At 36.1% G+C, this 16,084-nt stretch overlaps 1 protein-coding gene across 1 annotated transcript in view; it reads right to left on the bottom strand.

Moving 5' to 3' along the window:
- LOC110442191 (thyroid hormone receptor beta-like) overlaps nt 1-4,826 on the bottom strand; it is a 37,807-nt gene extending 32,981 nt beyond the window's left edge. The window contains exon 1 of the mRNA XM_021485681.1: nt 4,356-4,826. Within this exon, the coding sequence (XP_021341356.1) occupies nt 4,356-4,656 (301 nt within the window). The 5' untranslated portion in view covers nt 4,657-4,826. The remainder of the gene's footprint in view (nt 1-4,355) is intronic.
- Nucleotides 4,827-16,084: the final 11,258 nt, after the last annotated feature.

Here is a 16,084-nt window from a genome sequence, read left to right as displayed (position 1 = left end):
CCCCCCCACACACACACACACACACACACAACATACACACACATACACTGTTTTGTAACAATGCTTTGTTACATATTGGGCTAGGATGTAAAAATAATATTATTCAATCACCAGAAAGATCGTATCTTCACGCTAGCGTCCTTGACACCTGTATACCAGCATGTATATAACGTGAGGCAACACCTACTTGGCTACGTGCCGGGGTCACATATGTTTTAGACACGGGACATAACATCTAGGTTTTTCAAGGTTTTTATTTATACAGTCTGACACACGTTAAGTGTGTAACAAGAGGTCATAATAACATAATATCATTATGATCACCATATTACAAATTACATTCGTATATCTATCATGAAACATGCACATTTCAATTATGTTTTCACATCGTATTGAAATGAGAATGCCCCTTGACGTTATAGACCGCGTCACAACCTTCTGAAGTGCGTCACAAAGAAATGAACGCGTCACAGTCTACATTATATATAGCTAATTTAGTCGGGGGTTTCGAAGGGGGGGTGGGGGTGCTAGCAAAACGTGGAAATAACAATAACCCTCCTGATCTGTTACACAATCTTTTTCAACGTAATCATCCCATTTGATGAAAGTCACCTTGTTTGCTCATCTTTGACAAATGGTTAACTTTAAGATGAAAGAAAAACAAGACCGTGGACACATTTATCTTGTATCTAAGGGCAAATCTGTATAATTTATCTATCCGCTAAAACGACCTTTGTCACCTAAGGCGATACGCCTCGCTTCATGTTTATTTATGACCCAGTACCGTTTATCATTTGTGTTTACATGATGTCACATTACGTAAGGTATTTATGGGCTAGTTGCACCTGGAACATACGGCCGATTTATGGTCTATACTGACTGCCAGATGGTGTAGTTTGGCATGTCAATTTGGATAATACAATAAGCAAATAATTGCAACATTGACACTCAGAAGACTATAACTATAAGNGGGGGGGTTTGACAGTAAATGGAAACAAATTTTAATGAGATGACCAGATAAACGTTACACATCATTAACAAAAAAAAATAGCAATAAGATTAAATATGTATTTTTGGGGGATTTTTGAAATCAAATGAAACGAGTTTTAGTAAACAAATAAAATGTTTGAAATCATAAAAATAGCAAACATATGAAATGACTTACATGTGTGAATTGTATATCTTGTATATGTAATTAATGATACGTTTCTAACTGAACTGGTTCGTACGTTATTTGTATTTTTTTCAGCACTTGACGAATGAGAAATTACTTTACTTAGTTTAAACAGTATTTATTCAATATTCAAACATGTTAATTACATACATATAATTACACAGGGATTGAAAAACAAGCTAAGAGCTTATATTAAGTCATGTCCCAAGTTTGATTCAAGTTTATACGTTGCATATTTTTGCTTTTGATAAAAAAATGACATTCAAAATTTTTTTCAGCTACGTGTTTTTCTCCGTATCAGAATCTTCTCGCTTCCTCAAAAGATTAATCGTTAAATGGTATGTTATAATATTTACGCTTATAAATATTTTATGAAATCTGCTTAGCACACCGCTGAGTGACCTCGCTCCTCGTTTTTAATCCACAAATCGTGTAAACACCGACAACGATAGCACTTAAGCGCTTACTATCAAATTATAACTGATCATGTTTTTCTTTTTAATCTTATTGACTTTTATTATTTTTTGTTTATTTATTTTTGTAAACTTCCATAATTTTCAATTATGTTGATACAATCATTGTCGATTTACACATCTTTATATTACTTACTGTTGTTAAACCAGACATTTTTTTTCTTACATATTTTTTTTCATTTTTTTTCCATTTCTTTTTCAATTACACATAACTAGAGTAGAATGTAAACAGAAACAAACGGAGTTCACGTAAGAATAACATTACAGCAGCAATGTATGACAATGATACAATTAATTTTGTAGGTGACTAAATGTTGAGTTTATTTCATTTTCTTTCGTGAGGAACATTGTCCTGTTGTGAAAATCCAATATAGAATTTCGGTCTTGTAAAGGTCCCTCTCGTAGATTCAAAATGGTATTCTCTTTTAAGATAATGATATTTTTTTCCAAGATATCTGATGGTATTCTTTATTTATGTTTTTTTTTTTAAATCACGTGGTATCAAGCTAAATGACATTGTATGGGCGAATAGAAAATGTGTAAATGGTTACCCTTCTAACCTGGCTAATCTTTCCTGTCGACCCCGGGAGATCAAAAATATAATTTTCAAGAGAAAATCGGGTAAAGTAAGATTCTTTCCTATAAAGCCACAGAGTTAAAAAAAAAAATGAAAAAAATGATGTCTACTTACTTACCTACTAAAGAATAAAAGTTGAATTTAATTTAATTTAATTACCTAGCTTACCTCTGGGAAGGTAACCAGACAGATATACAACCTGGTTTACCTGAATTCTCTGTTTTTGTAGAGGCGAAACGAAAACGAGGTAAAATAATATTGGGAAAATTAAATAAACACTTATTATAACAGTGGCGGATTCAGAGACCTATCTGGGGGGTTTCCAAATTTCCTGGGGGGTTTCCATGTTGGAAAAATTGAGGAAAAAGGTGAAAATCTATGATTTTTAAAGAAAATTCTCAGGGTGGGGGGGTTTCCTGAAGCCCAAAAAGCCCCTCTGGATCCGCCACTGTATAATTATTATTAGTATTATAATTTAATGCTTAACGGCCCATCAACACAGGATAGGTCATTAGGGCCATCAAATGGTCGACAAAAACAAAGGAAAAATAAAAACATCAAACAAACTTAAAGGTAAAAGACAAACGTCAATTCGAATATTGAAAGTGGCTACGGTGACTCAGTATTTAATAAAAAGACCAACAGCTTTCAGAAAGCCTACAATTGAAGAGACATTTTTTTTAACATGCACAGTGTACATATAGATAGATTGATGGGGAAATGTGGGCAAATAGCTATATAAAGATTTGACAATGGGTGGTCATATTATAACAAAACTATAGAAAAACGACCATGATAAAAAAAAATCTGCATGATTAGTGTGTATTTGTATATTTTAGTCTCAATACGTGTTTGCCCGTAGGAATCGCCGACATTTTAAGAACTCTCTATATCTCTAAGTAATGGGGCTCACCTATATTTTGAAAATGATATTCAGGATTACCAAGGTAAAAATTCTTCTCGACACTAACTAACAGAATATTTGATATATTAATTTTGTGTATTTCCGTCGATAGATACGAGAACTACTGAAATATATTGTATACATGAACAGATTTTAAAAAATAATTTGAAATATGGACAAATGTAAAATTTGTAAAAATAAAAGCCTTGATGAAAAGTTGAAAACATAGTAACCTTTCTCAGATATTTGTCGTTAAAAAAAATACTTTTCATGTCTGTCTTTGGAGATTTAATTAGTTTTGGGCAGTAAAATTGATTTCAAATTATTTAATTTCCACGTCATTTACCATCATTTCTTTATTAAAATTAAATAGAAGAATATGAAAACGTGTTGAATTGCATATTTGTTAAGATATTTATTTAGTTTTATTGATAATAAAACTTGTCAAAATGAAATGGTGGTTTAGTGTTGTTGATATATCTATGAACTTCATTTTCCAAGCAGGAGTTTTGTTAGTCACTCGCGAATGGACCATCCACAAACACACAGAGCCCGTGACTGGACAATGTAAGGCGAATGTAAGGATGCATGTATGTTCAGGGGGAGGGGGGGGGGGCTGTTATGGACTTGTTCCCTCCGTTGTGGTTATTGATTAAAGTGATATATATATAAACAAAACATCCCCCCGCCCCCCGAGTGTCATCGTGGTAAATTAATGATATTTTACGTTTTGACTAAATATCGGCCTCGGTAATTTGTAATTATAAAGCTAGATTTGTGTTTTAGGATATATTGCAAAACAAAATAAATATTTCGGTTGTACTGTAGACTCAAAAATGGTACGTTGGTATATATATTGCACGTATTTGCGTGTATTTTTTTTAGATATTTCAAAAATTAAAACTGTGCTCATTTCAAATCTGTCAAAAACACTAAAAAGATTCTAGGGTAGGCGCTCGAGTATATCTCACGTAAATAAAGACAGTGGATTAACCTTAGTACCAATTCTGGTAGAAATTGGGGAAACCGGTGAAACATGATACTTTGGAAATGGTTCACCATCAAAGTTGGATGTGGAAGAGACTACGGACAAATCGGTCAAAACATTAGGGCTGAAACGTATTACGGTACATATTCTGTGTGTTTCCCTGGGGTGTGGAGTGATGGTCGTGAGGGTGAGTGGGTGGTTCTTTGGTAGCTTTTTGATTTGTTAGGACGGAGCCTTACCTTTCCGCTTTGTTGTCGATCCCATGGACGACGATTCCTGAGAAGACGCAACACTATCACTACTACTGGTAGACCCGGGGGTGGAGACCATCGTGTACCGACTCAGGTTGCCGAACCCGAACTCTGACAACCCCGGCCCGTCCATCTTGTTAGCCCTTAGTCCAACAACACTGTTTACATCCGGCCGATCTGACCCGTGGTCAGCAGGTCCGGTATCTTGCCCATACAACTTGTCTTCATGTCTTGATCCAAACATGGAAAAAGCACCCTCCATAGAAATATATTGGGGTTCGAGCGCCATTCTGATATTATTACTAGCCTAGCTAAACACTTTCATTTTGATTTCTATTCAGAACTGTATTGAACTTATTCCCCGGGTCACGTTACTCCGTAAACTCCACACATATCTGACTCCGATTGTGCCGGGGCGACCTCAGCCCGACGTTATGGTCTGTGTGGACTGAAATCGCCTATATGACGTCGGACAGGTCAGTCTCTATGCAAATGCCACAGCCGTTCAGTGCAGTGATGTAATCGCTCTAGCCAATAGGCTGGACGAGTCCATTTGAGGCCGAAGGAGAGACTGACCATTGCTCACTCGTCCGTGCAAACTCGATATAACAGCGTGACGGGGTTTCGAGCGCCAAGAAAATGTTCCTAAATCACTTTTTAACAGAAATGCAAGGAACTTGTATTTTGCTTTCACTTCAATAAGTTAAATTGTTTTGCAAAATAGGAAATCTGCATAACTGTAATAAAACCCGCTCACCCCTACTCATGAAATAGTGTTCTTGTTGCCTTTGTCCAGTTGGACCAAAGTATGTGGTAATCGCTTATAGGGTGAACAGGCTTCAAGAAGAAAACAGGTTCTAAGAAAACTCTCTAAAACTTCCTTTTTCACGACATTGGTAACACAATCCTATTCCAAACATCTTAAAATAATCCGGTAAATTTACATAAATATGGAAAAATAATAGCAGTCAATGATAAATCAGACGAGGTTATTTTGACCTCGTCTACCTGTGTATTTAATAAAATGGACTGCGCTGACCTTTGCTAAGGCCACGACAGTCTGACCAGACGACTGGCCAGAGGGCGGGGCCTTTGTTGGTCAATGATTTCTCGCCTGCTGGTGGTGGTCATTTACTGTGGCCATTAACGAGTAACCGTAACATTATGTAACGGACTTAGTGGTCAGTACAGGTAGCATTAGAGGTGGTCAGTGTTGGCCGTAGTATGGACTCTCACCACTATTACATGAGGAGACTGTATACTTGGGCCCTGACGTGTGTATCGGTACTCTCGTTTGTAAGACTATTACGTCACATGTCTGGGTACCTCTCTAGACTAAGAAGTGAAACCTTCAAACGCCCTTAACATTCTCGCACGATATTTTCATGAATGTAAAAAGAAAAGGCGAACGGGTGTTAACAGAGCGGAGGGAGCGGGGGGGATTGTGTTTACATAGAGAAAGCTTCGTCAGCGGAGGTGGGGTTGAGGGTGAGGATGGGGGGGGGGGGAGGGAGGGAGCGGGGGAGGGGTTTGTGTTTACATAGAGAAAGTTTCGTCAGCGGAGGTGGGGTTGAGTGGGAGGGGGGGGGGGGGGGGGGAGAGGGGGGGGGGGGGGGGGGTTTGTGTTTACATAGAGAAAGCTTCGTCAGCGGAGGTGGGGTTGAGGGTGAGGATGGGGGGGGGGGGAGGGAGGGAGCGGGGGAGGGGTTTGTGTTTACATAGAGAAAGTTTCGTCAGCGGAGGTGGGGTTGAGTGGGAGGAGGAGGGGGTGGGGTGAGAGAGGGAGACCTTCGTCAGCCTTAAAATAATAACGAAGGGAGATAATTCTGGAAAAAATTGTAGGGGGGGGGGGGACGTTAAAAGATTTCAGGACGCTGAAGGCTTTTGTTTGCAGTCTACTGTTTTTAAGGTAGTCATTCATCAAATGTTATTTCTTATCTGAATTTATTCCTTGTATTGCTGATATGGTGTTTTTCTTTTCCTTTACTTGTTGTCACCGTCTTGCGTAATAAATTCGGACAACGCACTATTCAGTGACCCTGCTTTCATCTATTTCATATGGATTTAAGCTTTTAATCCTTAATTTGCGGGAAAATCCAGTAAACACATATATGTTTGCTATCCTGTTCAGAATTACGTGACTGACTTGGAACTGAATACAGTTTCTTACTTATCATAAAATTTTGAAAACCGATCGGCACTAAAGCCACCATATTGGGGATAGGTTCAACTAAAGGAACAGCCAAGAGCCAGCATCGATGACCACTAACTGTTTTCTTGTTACGTCGCAACTGTATCAGTAATTACGTCACAATGTTCAGGTCAGAATTGTGGTCTCAAAAATCTAAACTCACTTTGATAGGATTGGTTATAATAGCTGGACTTGGTCGATCTTCGGCGTCGATGTAGCTCACTTGAGATATATTTCGTCAAGAGTTTGAAGCGTCCCGGGTTCGAATCCAAATATGACCTCGCATTTGTCCCCTCCTGTTACAGTAGTGCCCGTGATCACCAACCCTTATTTCAAGTTCTGGATGAATGCTTGTAACAGGTTACCCGAACATGGGTTGAAAATAGTGTTCGTCTTCGGGGGCGAAGACTTAGAAAAAGGAGGGAGGAATGAGCGGTCGATCGTTGGTAAGCAGGTAGCTCAACTGACAGAGCGTCTAGAGTTGGAATGGTTCCTGGTTCGAATCCTTGTCTGGCCGTGCATTTTGTCCTTTCCTGTTACAATATGATGGTAAGGTTAGCATCGTTTGATGATCCCTTGATGACGTATGCAGCATTATACATTTTACAATTATGGACTTCAGGTGAAGTTTATCCGTGATTTATTAACCTGGTCTGAATAATATGCACCGAAACCGAATGATAGACGTGATACAGACATTGAGCTCTTGTGGAGTTGCTAGCATTTAATTACAACAAAACACACACCATTGTCACTAAGTTGACCTTGTTCAATGTGGACGGGTCAACTCGACATGGCATGGAGGAAGCAAAAATATTCAATAAATGTGAAGTCTGACAATTCTGCTCTCGTTCGGGACGGAGACTGGACATCTTAATTGCTTGACACTGGGAGATTTTTAACCATTAAGTGTGTAGACTATGTTTAAATTGCATTTGCACCAAAGCAACTCGTAAAAGGCTGTCATTTATGCTTGATTGGATCCCAGTTCTATCGATTTACGAGTGGCAGGTTTGTCTTAGTGCGGCCAAATTGACCTGTGGTCAGTGTGTTGACCGGAATAATTACTTGACCAATGGTTTAAAATAGATCACCGCATCTGTGTATTAGGGAGGCTGTAATCACTCCTAGCTACATGGTCAAAACTAATTCCATGGTGCAATAGGGAGAGAAACTGAGATTATAAATCTATCCCCAATATGAGTGAGATAGAACACAATGTGTTATACTAGCTCAGAACGTAGCACACTAATTTGAGTCAGACCAACACTATGTGTTATACTTCACTCAAAATGTAACACACTTATTTGAGTCAGACCAACACAATGTGTTATACTAGCTCAGAACGTTACGCATTAATCTGAGTCAGATCGAACACCGTGCGTTATACTACACTCAGACCATTACACACCTATTTAAGTTAGATCGAACACAATGTGCTATACTTCACTCATAGCGTTACACATTAATTAGAGTTAGGTAGAACACGACATGTTATACTACAATCAGACCATTACACACTAATTTGAGTCAGACAAACACAATGTGTTATACTACACTCAGACCATTACACACTAATTTAAGTTAGATCGAACACAATGTGCTATACTACACTCAGAGCGTTACACATTAATTTGAGTCAGATCACAATATGTTGAGTGAGATCGAACACAATGTGTAATACTACACTCAGAATATTACACACTAATTTAAGTCAGACGAACACAATGTGCTTTACTACACTCAGAGCGTTACACATTAATTTGAGTTAGATCGAACATATTGTGTTATATTTCGTTTAGAACGTTACACATTAGTTAGAGTTAGATAGAACACAATGTGCTATACTTCACTCAGAGCGTTACACATTAATTTGAGTTAGATCGAACAAATTGTGTTATACTACAATCAGACCATTACACACTAATTTGAGTCAGATCGAACACAATGAGTTTATACTTCACTCAGAGCGTTACACATTAATTTGAGTTAGATAGAACACATTGTGTTATACTTCACTTAGAACGTTACACATTAATTTTAGTAGGATAGAACACAATGTGTTATACTTCACTTAGAACGTTACACATTAATTTGAGTAGGATAGAACACAATGTGTTATACTACACTCCGAACGTTACACATTAATTTGAGTCAGATCACAATATTTTGAGTGAGATCGAACACAATGTGTAATACTACACTCAGATTATTACACACTAATTTAAGTCAGACGAACACAATGTGTTATACTACAATCAGACCATTACACACTAATTTAAGTTAGATCGAACATAATGTGCTATACTTCACTCAGAGCGTTACACATTAATTTGAGTTAAATCGAACACAATGTGTTATATTATACTCTGAACGTTATACAATAATTTGAGTAGGATAGAACACAATGTGTCATACTTCACTCAGAGCATGACACATTAATTTGAGTAAGATCAAACAAAATGTGTTATACTACACTCAGACCATTACACACGAGTTTGAGTCAAAAAGAACACAATGTGTTATACTACAATCAAAGCATTACACACTAATTTAAGTTAGATCGAACATAATGTGATATACTTCACTCAGAGCGTTACACATTAGTTTGAGTCAGATCGAACACAATGAGTTTATACTTCACTTAGAACGTTACACATTCTTTGAGTAAGATGAACACTATGTGTTAAACTAGCTCAGAGCGTTGCATAATAATTTGACTCAGATGAACACTATGCGTTAAACTAGCTCAGACCATTACACACTAATTTAAGTTAGATCGAACACAATGTGTTATACTTCACTCAGACCATTACACACTAATTTGAGTTAGACGAACACTGTGTACTACACTCAGATCATTACACATTAATTTGAGTTAGACGAACACTCTGTGTACTACACTCAGATCATTACACACTAATTTGAGTTAGACGAACACTCTGTGTACTACACTCAGATCATTACACATTAATTTGAGTTAGACGAACACTCTGTGTACTACACTAAGATCATTACACACTAATTTGAGTTAGACGAACACTCTGTGTACAACACTCAGAATATTACACACAAATTTAAGTCAGACGAACATAATGTGCTATACTTTACTCAGAGCGTTACACATTGATTGGAGTTAGATAGAACACAATGTGTTATACTACAATCAGACCATCACACACAAATTTAAGTCAGATATAACACAATGTGCTATACTACACTCAGAGCGTTACACATTAATTTGAGTCAGATCACAATATTTTGAGTGAGATTGAACACAATGTGTAATACTACACTCAGAATATTACACACTAATTTAAGTCAGACGAACACAATGTGCTTTACTACACTCAGAGCGTTACACATTAATTTGAGTTAGATCGAACATATTGTGTTATATTTCGTTTAGAACGTTACACATTAGTTAGAGTTAGATAGAACACAATGTGCTATACTTCACTCAGAGCGTTACACATTAATTTGAGTTAGATCGAACAAATTGTGTTATACTACAATCAGACCATTACACACTAATTTGAGTCAGATCGAACACAATGAGTTTATACTTCACTTAGAACGTTACACATTCTTTGAGTAAGATGAACACTATCTGTTAAACTAGCTCAGAGCGTTGCATAATAATTTGAGTCAGATGAACACTATGTGTTAAATTAGCTCAGACCATTACACACTAATTTAAGTTAGATCGAACACAATGTGTTATACTTCACTCAGACCATTACACACTAATTTGAGTTAGACGAACATTCTGTGTACTACACTAAGATCATTACACACTAATTTGAGTTAGACGAACACTCTGTGTACAACACTCAGAATATTACACACAAATTTAAGTCAGACGAACATAATGTGCTATACTTCACTCAGAGCGTTACACATTGATTGGAGTTAGATAGAACACAATGTGTTATACTACAATCAGACCATCACACACAAATTTAAGTCAGATATAACACAATGTGCTATACTACAATCAGAGCGTTACACATTAATTTGAGTCAGATCACAATATATTTTGAGTGAGATCGAACACAATGTGTAATACTACACTCAGAATATTACACACTAATTTAAGTCAGACGAACACAATGTGCTTTACTACACTCAGAGCGTTACACATTAATTTGAGTTAGATCGAACATATTGTGTTATATTTCGTTTAGAACGTTACACATTAGTTAGAGTTAGATAGAACACAATGTGCTATACTTCACTCAGAGCGTTACACATTAATTTGAGTTAGATCGAACAAATTGTGTTATACTACAATCAGACCATTACACACTAATTTGAGTCAGATCGAACACAATTAGTTTATACTTCACTCAGAACGTTACACATTCTTTGAGTAAGATGAACACTATGTGTTAAACTAGCTCAGAGCGTTGCATAATAATTTGAGTCAGATGAACACTATGTGTCAAACTAGCTCAGACCATTACACACTAATTTAAGTCAGACGAACACAATGTGTTATACTTCACTCAGACCATTACACACTAATTTGAGTTAAATCGAACACAATGTGTTATATTAAACTCTGAACGTTATACAATAATTTGAGTAGGATAGAACACAATGTGTCATACTTCACTCAGAGCATGACACATTAATTTGAGTTAGATCGAACACAATGTGTTATACTACACTCAGACCATTACACACGAGTTTGAGTCAAAAAGAACACAATGTGTTATACTTCACTTAGAATGTACACATTAATTTGAGTCCGATCGAACACAATGTGTTATACTACAATCAAAGCATTACACACTAATTTAAGTTAGATCGAACATAATGTGATATACTTCACTCAGCGTTTTATACTATACTCTGAGCGTTACACATTAATTTGAGTTAGATCAAACACAATGAGTTTATACTACACTCAGACCATTACACATTAATTTGAGTCAGATCGAACACAATGAGTTTATACTTCACTCAGACCGTTACACATTAGTTTGAGTTAGATCAAACACAATGAGTTTATACTACACTCAGAGCGTTACACATTAATTTGAGTCAGAACGAACACAATGAGTTTATACTATACTCTGACCATTACACATTAATTTGAGTTAGATCGAACAAAAGGTGGTATACTTCACTCAGAGCGTTACACATTCATTTGAGTGAGATCGAACACAATGTGTTATACTTCATTCAGAATATTAAACATTAATTTTAGTCAGATCGAACTCAATTTGTTATACTACACGAGTTAAATCGAACACAATGTGTTATACTACACTCAGATCATTACACATTAATTTGAGTTAAATTGAACACATTGTGTTATACTACACTCAGAACGTTATACATCTCTCAAAATAATGTTTTGTTAAATTAGACGTTTAAACACATTAGTCTGACATAAAATTTATAATTTGATGAAGATCTTTTTTATGTTTTCTAGTTCAATATATCAGAATATTATCCTGTAGATATCTACGATTGAATTAGTTGAAAGTCTCTGTGATGATAATCTGAAACTCGTACACAGTTGTCAGTTTAGTTCTTGGGTCAAACGCCCATTTCAAGTATGGCTCTCATAGAACGCACCTTTAAATATGGCGAGTAACTTTCCTATTTGACTATTTTTAATATGTATGGACATCGCAGATAGTTATATATAAATGGAATAGTATGTATTCTTTCAAACCTAGCGTGTATATTTATCACACAATTAGTGTTTTAGTGGTATATACACATGTGAATCTAACAAAATGAAAATAATTGACACAAAATTTGCAGCCTGTTACACAGAACTGAATATGACATATAAATAATGTACAGGAAGATTCTTGAAAAGAACAAGGAGGATAAGTCCAGGTGATTCGGAAGGGTAAGCGTCTTCTGTATCATCGTCGACGCATACCATTTAAATCTACAACATGTAGGTAAAATGCAAGCAAGTATTGCGTGATACCCATAAAGTGTGCAGGGGTACGAATCCCAAAGTCATTCTATTAAGTATAATAAAAACATCGACCTTCATTTCCCACAGCGGAATCACAGTATGTATGCTACTGTCAAGAAAGGGAATATACAGCTTTATAGAAAGCCAACTCTGTTACCCGGTTGTAAGTAAATGCTTGAGGTGAGCGGCTGATGCAGAAAAAATATGTGGTGTTCATATTTTGAAGTTCAGAGTGTACTATCGACGCAGTAAATCTTTTTTTTTATAATTCAACGAAAACAAGACGTCGTCGATAAACTCTTCAATAAATTCAGCCTCAGAAATTTCTAGATCATATGTGTTTTCCAAATTTCTATGGAATAGATGTCAAATAATATCACAATGATATAAGAACGAGAACTGAACGAGAGTTGACCCTCAGAAGAGTTGTATAGTTACATACCTACACACGCTAGACCTGGATTAAACAATGTTTTATTCAACTAGTAATTGGTTGCTTTTCAGAAATGATTTATTTGAGCAATTTTCTGCAGTGTCACTGGGATCATTTTTTTATTCAGAAAAACTTTATCCTTCCGAAACTCCTTTTTTCCTCTTAGGATTTGTGAGGAGGAGGATCATGGTGTTTTTCCTTTAGTGTTGTCTTCTCGGCCTTTATTGTTGTCTTTTCGGCCTTTATTGTTGTCTTCGCGGTCCTTATTGTTGTCTTCTCGGCATTTATTGTTGTCTTCTCGGCATTTATTGTTGTCTTCTCGGCCTTTATTGTTGTCTTCTTCGTTAGACATTAGGTTCTTATTGTATCCTTGTGTCCTGATTCTATGGTACGTATATATGTATTTTTTTTCTCGCTGTTTTCATCACGTTCATAATGGACACTTGACACGCCTCCAGCGCAAACGGATATATTGCATATGAAGACACTTTAGCTGTTAAAAGGACGCTTAATTGTACCACGGAATTAGATTATTTAAGTCCGTGATTGTACAAACCAAACCTGATTCAAATATTTGTATCTTTAGTGCAAACGATATGCCTGGAACAGCCTAACGTCACCAACATATTTGTTCCTTGCAGTTATCTGACGTCATTTGAGGCGGGAGATAAGCGTCATTATTACACTGATACAATGGCATTCATAGTCATATGAACGCAATTTCTCCAAGACGTTTTTATATAAAGACTTGCAGCTGAAAATAATATATTTGTGTGGCAAATTATGTTGTTTAGATAGGTAAAGTTTATGATAAACAAAATAACAAAACTGTGATTTGTATAAATCTCGCTGAAGCTCGTTTCACGAATAAACATTTGAAAAACAAAAGAAATTATTAATATATAAAGTGTCTTGAAATTAATTTGTGTGTCACTAGCTGTTTTGCATGTCTCCTCCCACAGCAAGTCAATTATTTTTTATATGTAGAATAGTCAAAAATATATAGAATAGCGTTAATACAACTCAATGAGTAAATACTGAAACAACAGGAATACAAACGCCACTAAAACCGCCTAGCAAATATATATATGGCCCATGATTGTCTGGACTGCACGTGTCAAAATGCACACGTACATCGATAACCTTGACCTCCAGTATCCTTGACCCGAGAAGGCTAATTTTAAAATTTTGACATAACTCTTTAACGTCTCTGAAATTATATAACGTATACGCATTTCTTAATACGGTATTCATTAGAAGTTTGAAAGGCGATAAGAATGTGTTAACGGCTCTGTGGTTACCCATAAACCATCGGGGCTGTCAGTAAGGGTAGTTTACTGGTACGAATTACGCGACATAGGGGAGATTATCTATCATCGTCCGCCATTTATAGCTAATTAATAGCCCATCGGGCTAATTACTGAGTACCAGGTTGATAACTCTAGTGACATTTCCCCACAGAGGAAATTGTACGCCAGCGCTTTCGTGACCTTACTTGAGATTACGGTGTCCGATCTTCAGCCGAGAGGGCACTGGTCAGTTGAAGTTGAAATGTTGTTTTAAATGTTCCCCGCAGATGATTATGATATGTTCATTGAAGATTTAGTTCTGGTACAACTACTTAAATTGTCTTTTGCATGACGTCATCTGAAATTGCCAAATTAAAATCAACACGGTTTAGTTATGTTGCCGAACTTACCGAATTATGGCAATTGATAAAGTTACATCAACGGTTCAAGTCATAAAGAAATGATGTTAATTTTCCAGCATATTTACGTTATTAAGGTGGGTCTATCCTTTTGGTAAAAACCCATGCAATTTTTTTTCTTATATTCTTTTTTCTTGCATTTTTTACGTAGATTCCATATATGAAAAGAAAAAAAGGGGTTCTCGACTTACTTTTTGAGATATTACAGCTGTAAGGTAGCCACTTTTCTGCAAATTTCCCCCAAAATATGAAAAATAAGTGAAGATTTGTTTTCTACAATATTTCCAAAATTTTAGTTACCACCAAATTGAATATTTTTAAACATCACGTGATGAACTGTGAAAAGCATAAATAAAACAAAAATAATTTTATATTTGGTATTTCAATGCATTTTTCGTGGCCATCCTTTCTCTTCAAAATGCAGTTTTAACAAATTAACATCGAACGAATGCATTAAAAACAAGCAAAAATGCGATAAAAACCCATGTCAATTTTATAAAACTTCTACAGAAGACAGCCAAGTATATATGATTTTCGGTAAGCATAAAAAAGTGTGGGGTTCACTGAAATAAAGGAAATTGCGTATAGTTACTAACAGCCCAAGCCGAAAATATGTATGTGTAAATATCTGCCGTATATGTTGAGACTATCATTCCGCTTTCATATGTTATTTGCTTTATATAATGGAAAAAATAGTCGATAAGGTATTGATTTTCTAACGGTACATATAGTACTTAGTAAAAAACAGAAATTGGAATCATAGAAAAAAAATGAAGATAATCAAACACAAAATCGAGGGATTGAAATGTACAATGGATTGTATTGCTTATACTTGTAGTATGAGTGCTGTGTAAACAAAGCCGAATAACTTCAACATAAAGTTAAACACATAAAAGATAATCTGCTAACACGATCGATGCGGATTTTTATTTTCAAATCTGTGTTATAAACATTTGATATCAAAGAAAAATATTGGTTGTTTTATAGCTAACCAGTCTACCGTAGCCTAACTGTGATCGATATCGCAAAACGTGTTGGTCATTGATCACAAAACATTCAGCGATATTAAAATTCAACTCCACAATAATAATTTGATTCTTTTCAATGAAGGCCAGCGCACCTCAATAAAACCATCCTCTGTCACCGAGCTCGTCATTGTCAATTCTGTATGACCAGCACCCTGTGTAGTTGGCATTTCAGCCTGACCTAAATCGGCTAACCCCTGCCAGTTTGCCCAGACAACAAAACGATTTTTTTTCGTTCAAAAGGCAACAAAAACAAATTTTGAATTACATTTTTTTGAAAAGTATAATGTCCCATATGTGCCGTACTTGTCTGTTTTATCTGACCGGAAAGGTCAAGCTGACCCAGGGTCTCTGAAGAGGAAAAAAGCAATAAAACACAAAGTGCAATTGTATTTGTAGCTTGGTTAGTTGTG

This window comes from Mizuhopecten yessoensis, unplaced genomic scaffold (genome assembly GCF_002113885.1).
Source record: "Mizuhopecten yessoensis strain PY_sf001 unplaced genomic scaffold, ASM211388v2 scaffold716225, whole genome shotgun sequence".
Lineage (NCBI taxonomy): Eukaryota > Metazoa > Mollusca > Bivalvia > Pectinida > Pectinidae > Mizuhopecten > Mizuhopecten yessoensis.
The sequence above is the reverse complement of the archived record's forward strand: the minus strand, read 5'-3'. Positions and strand labels throughout refer to the sequence as shown.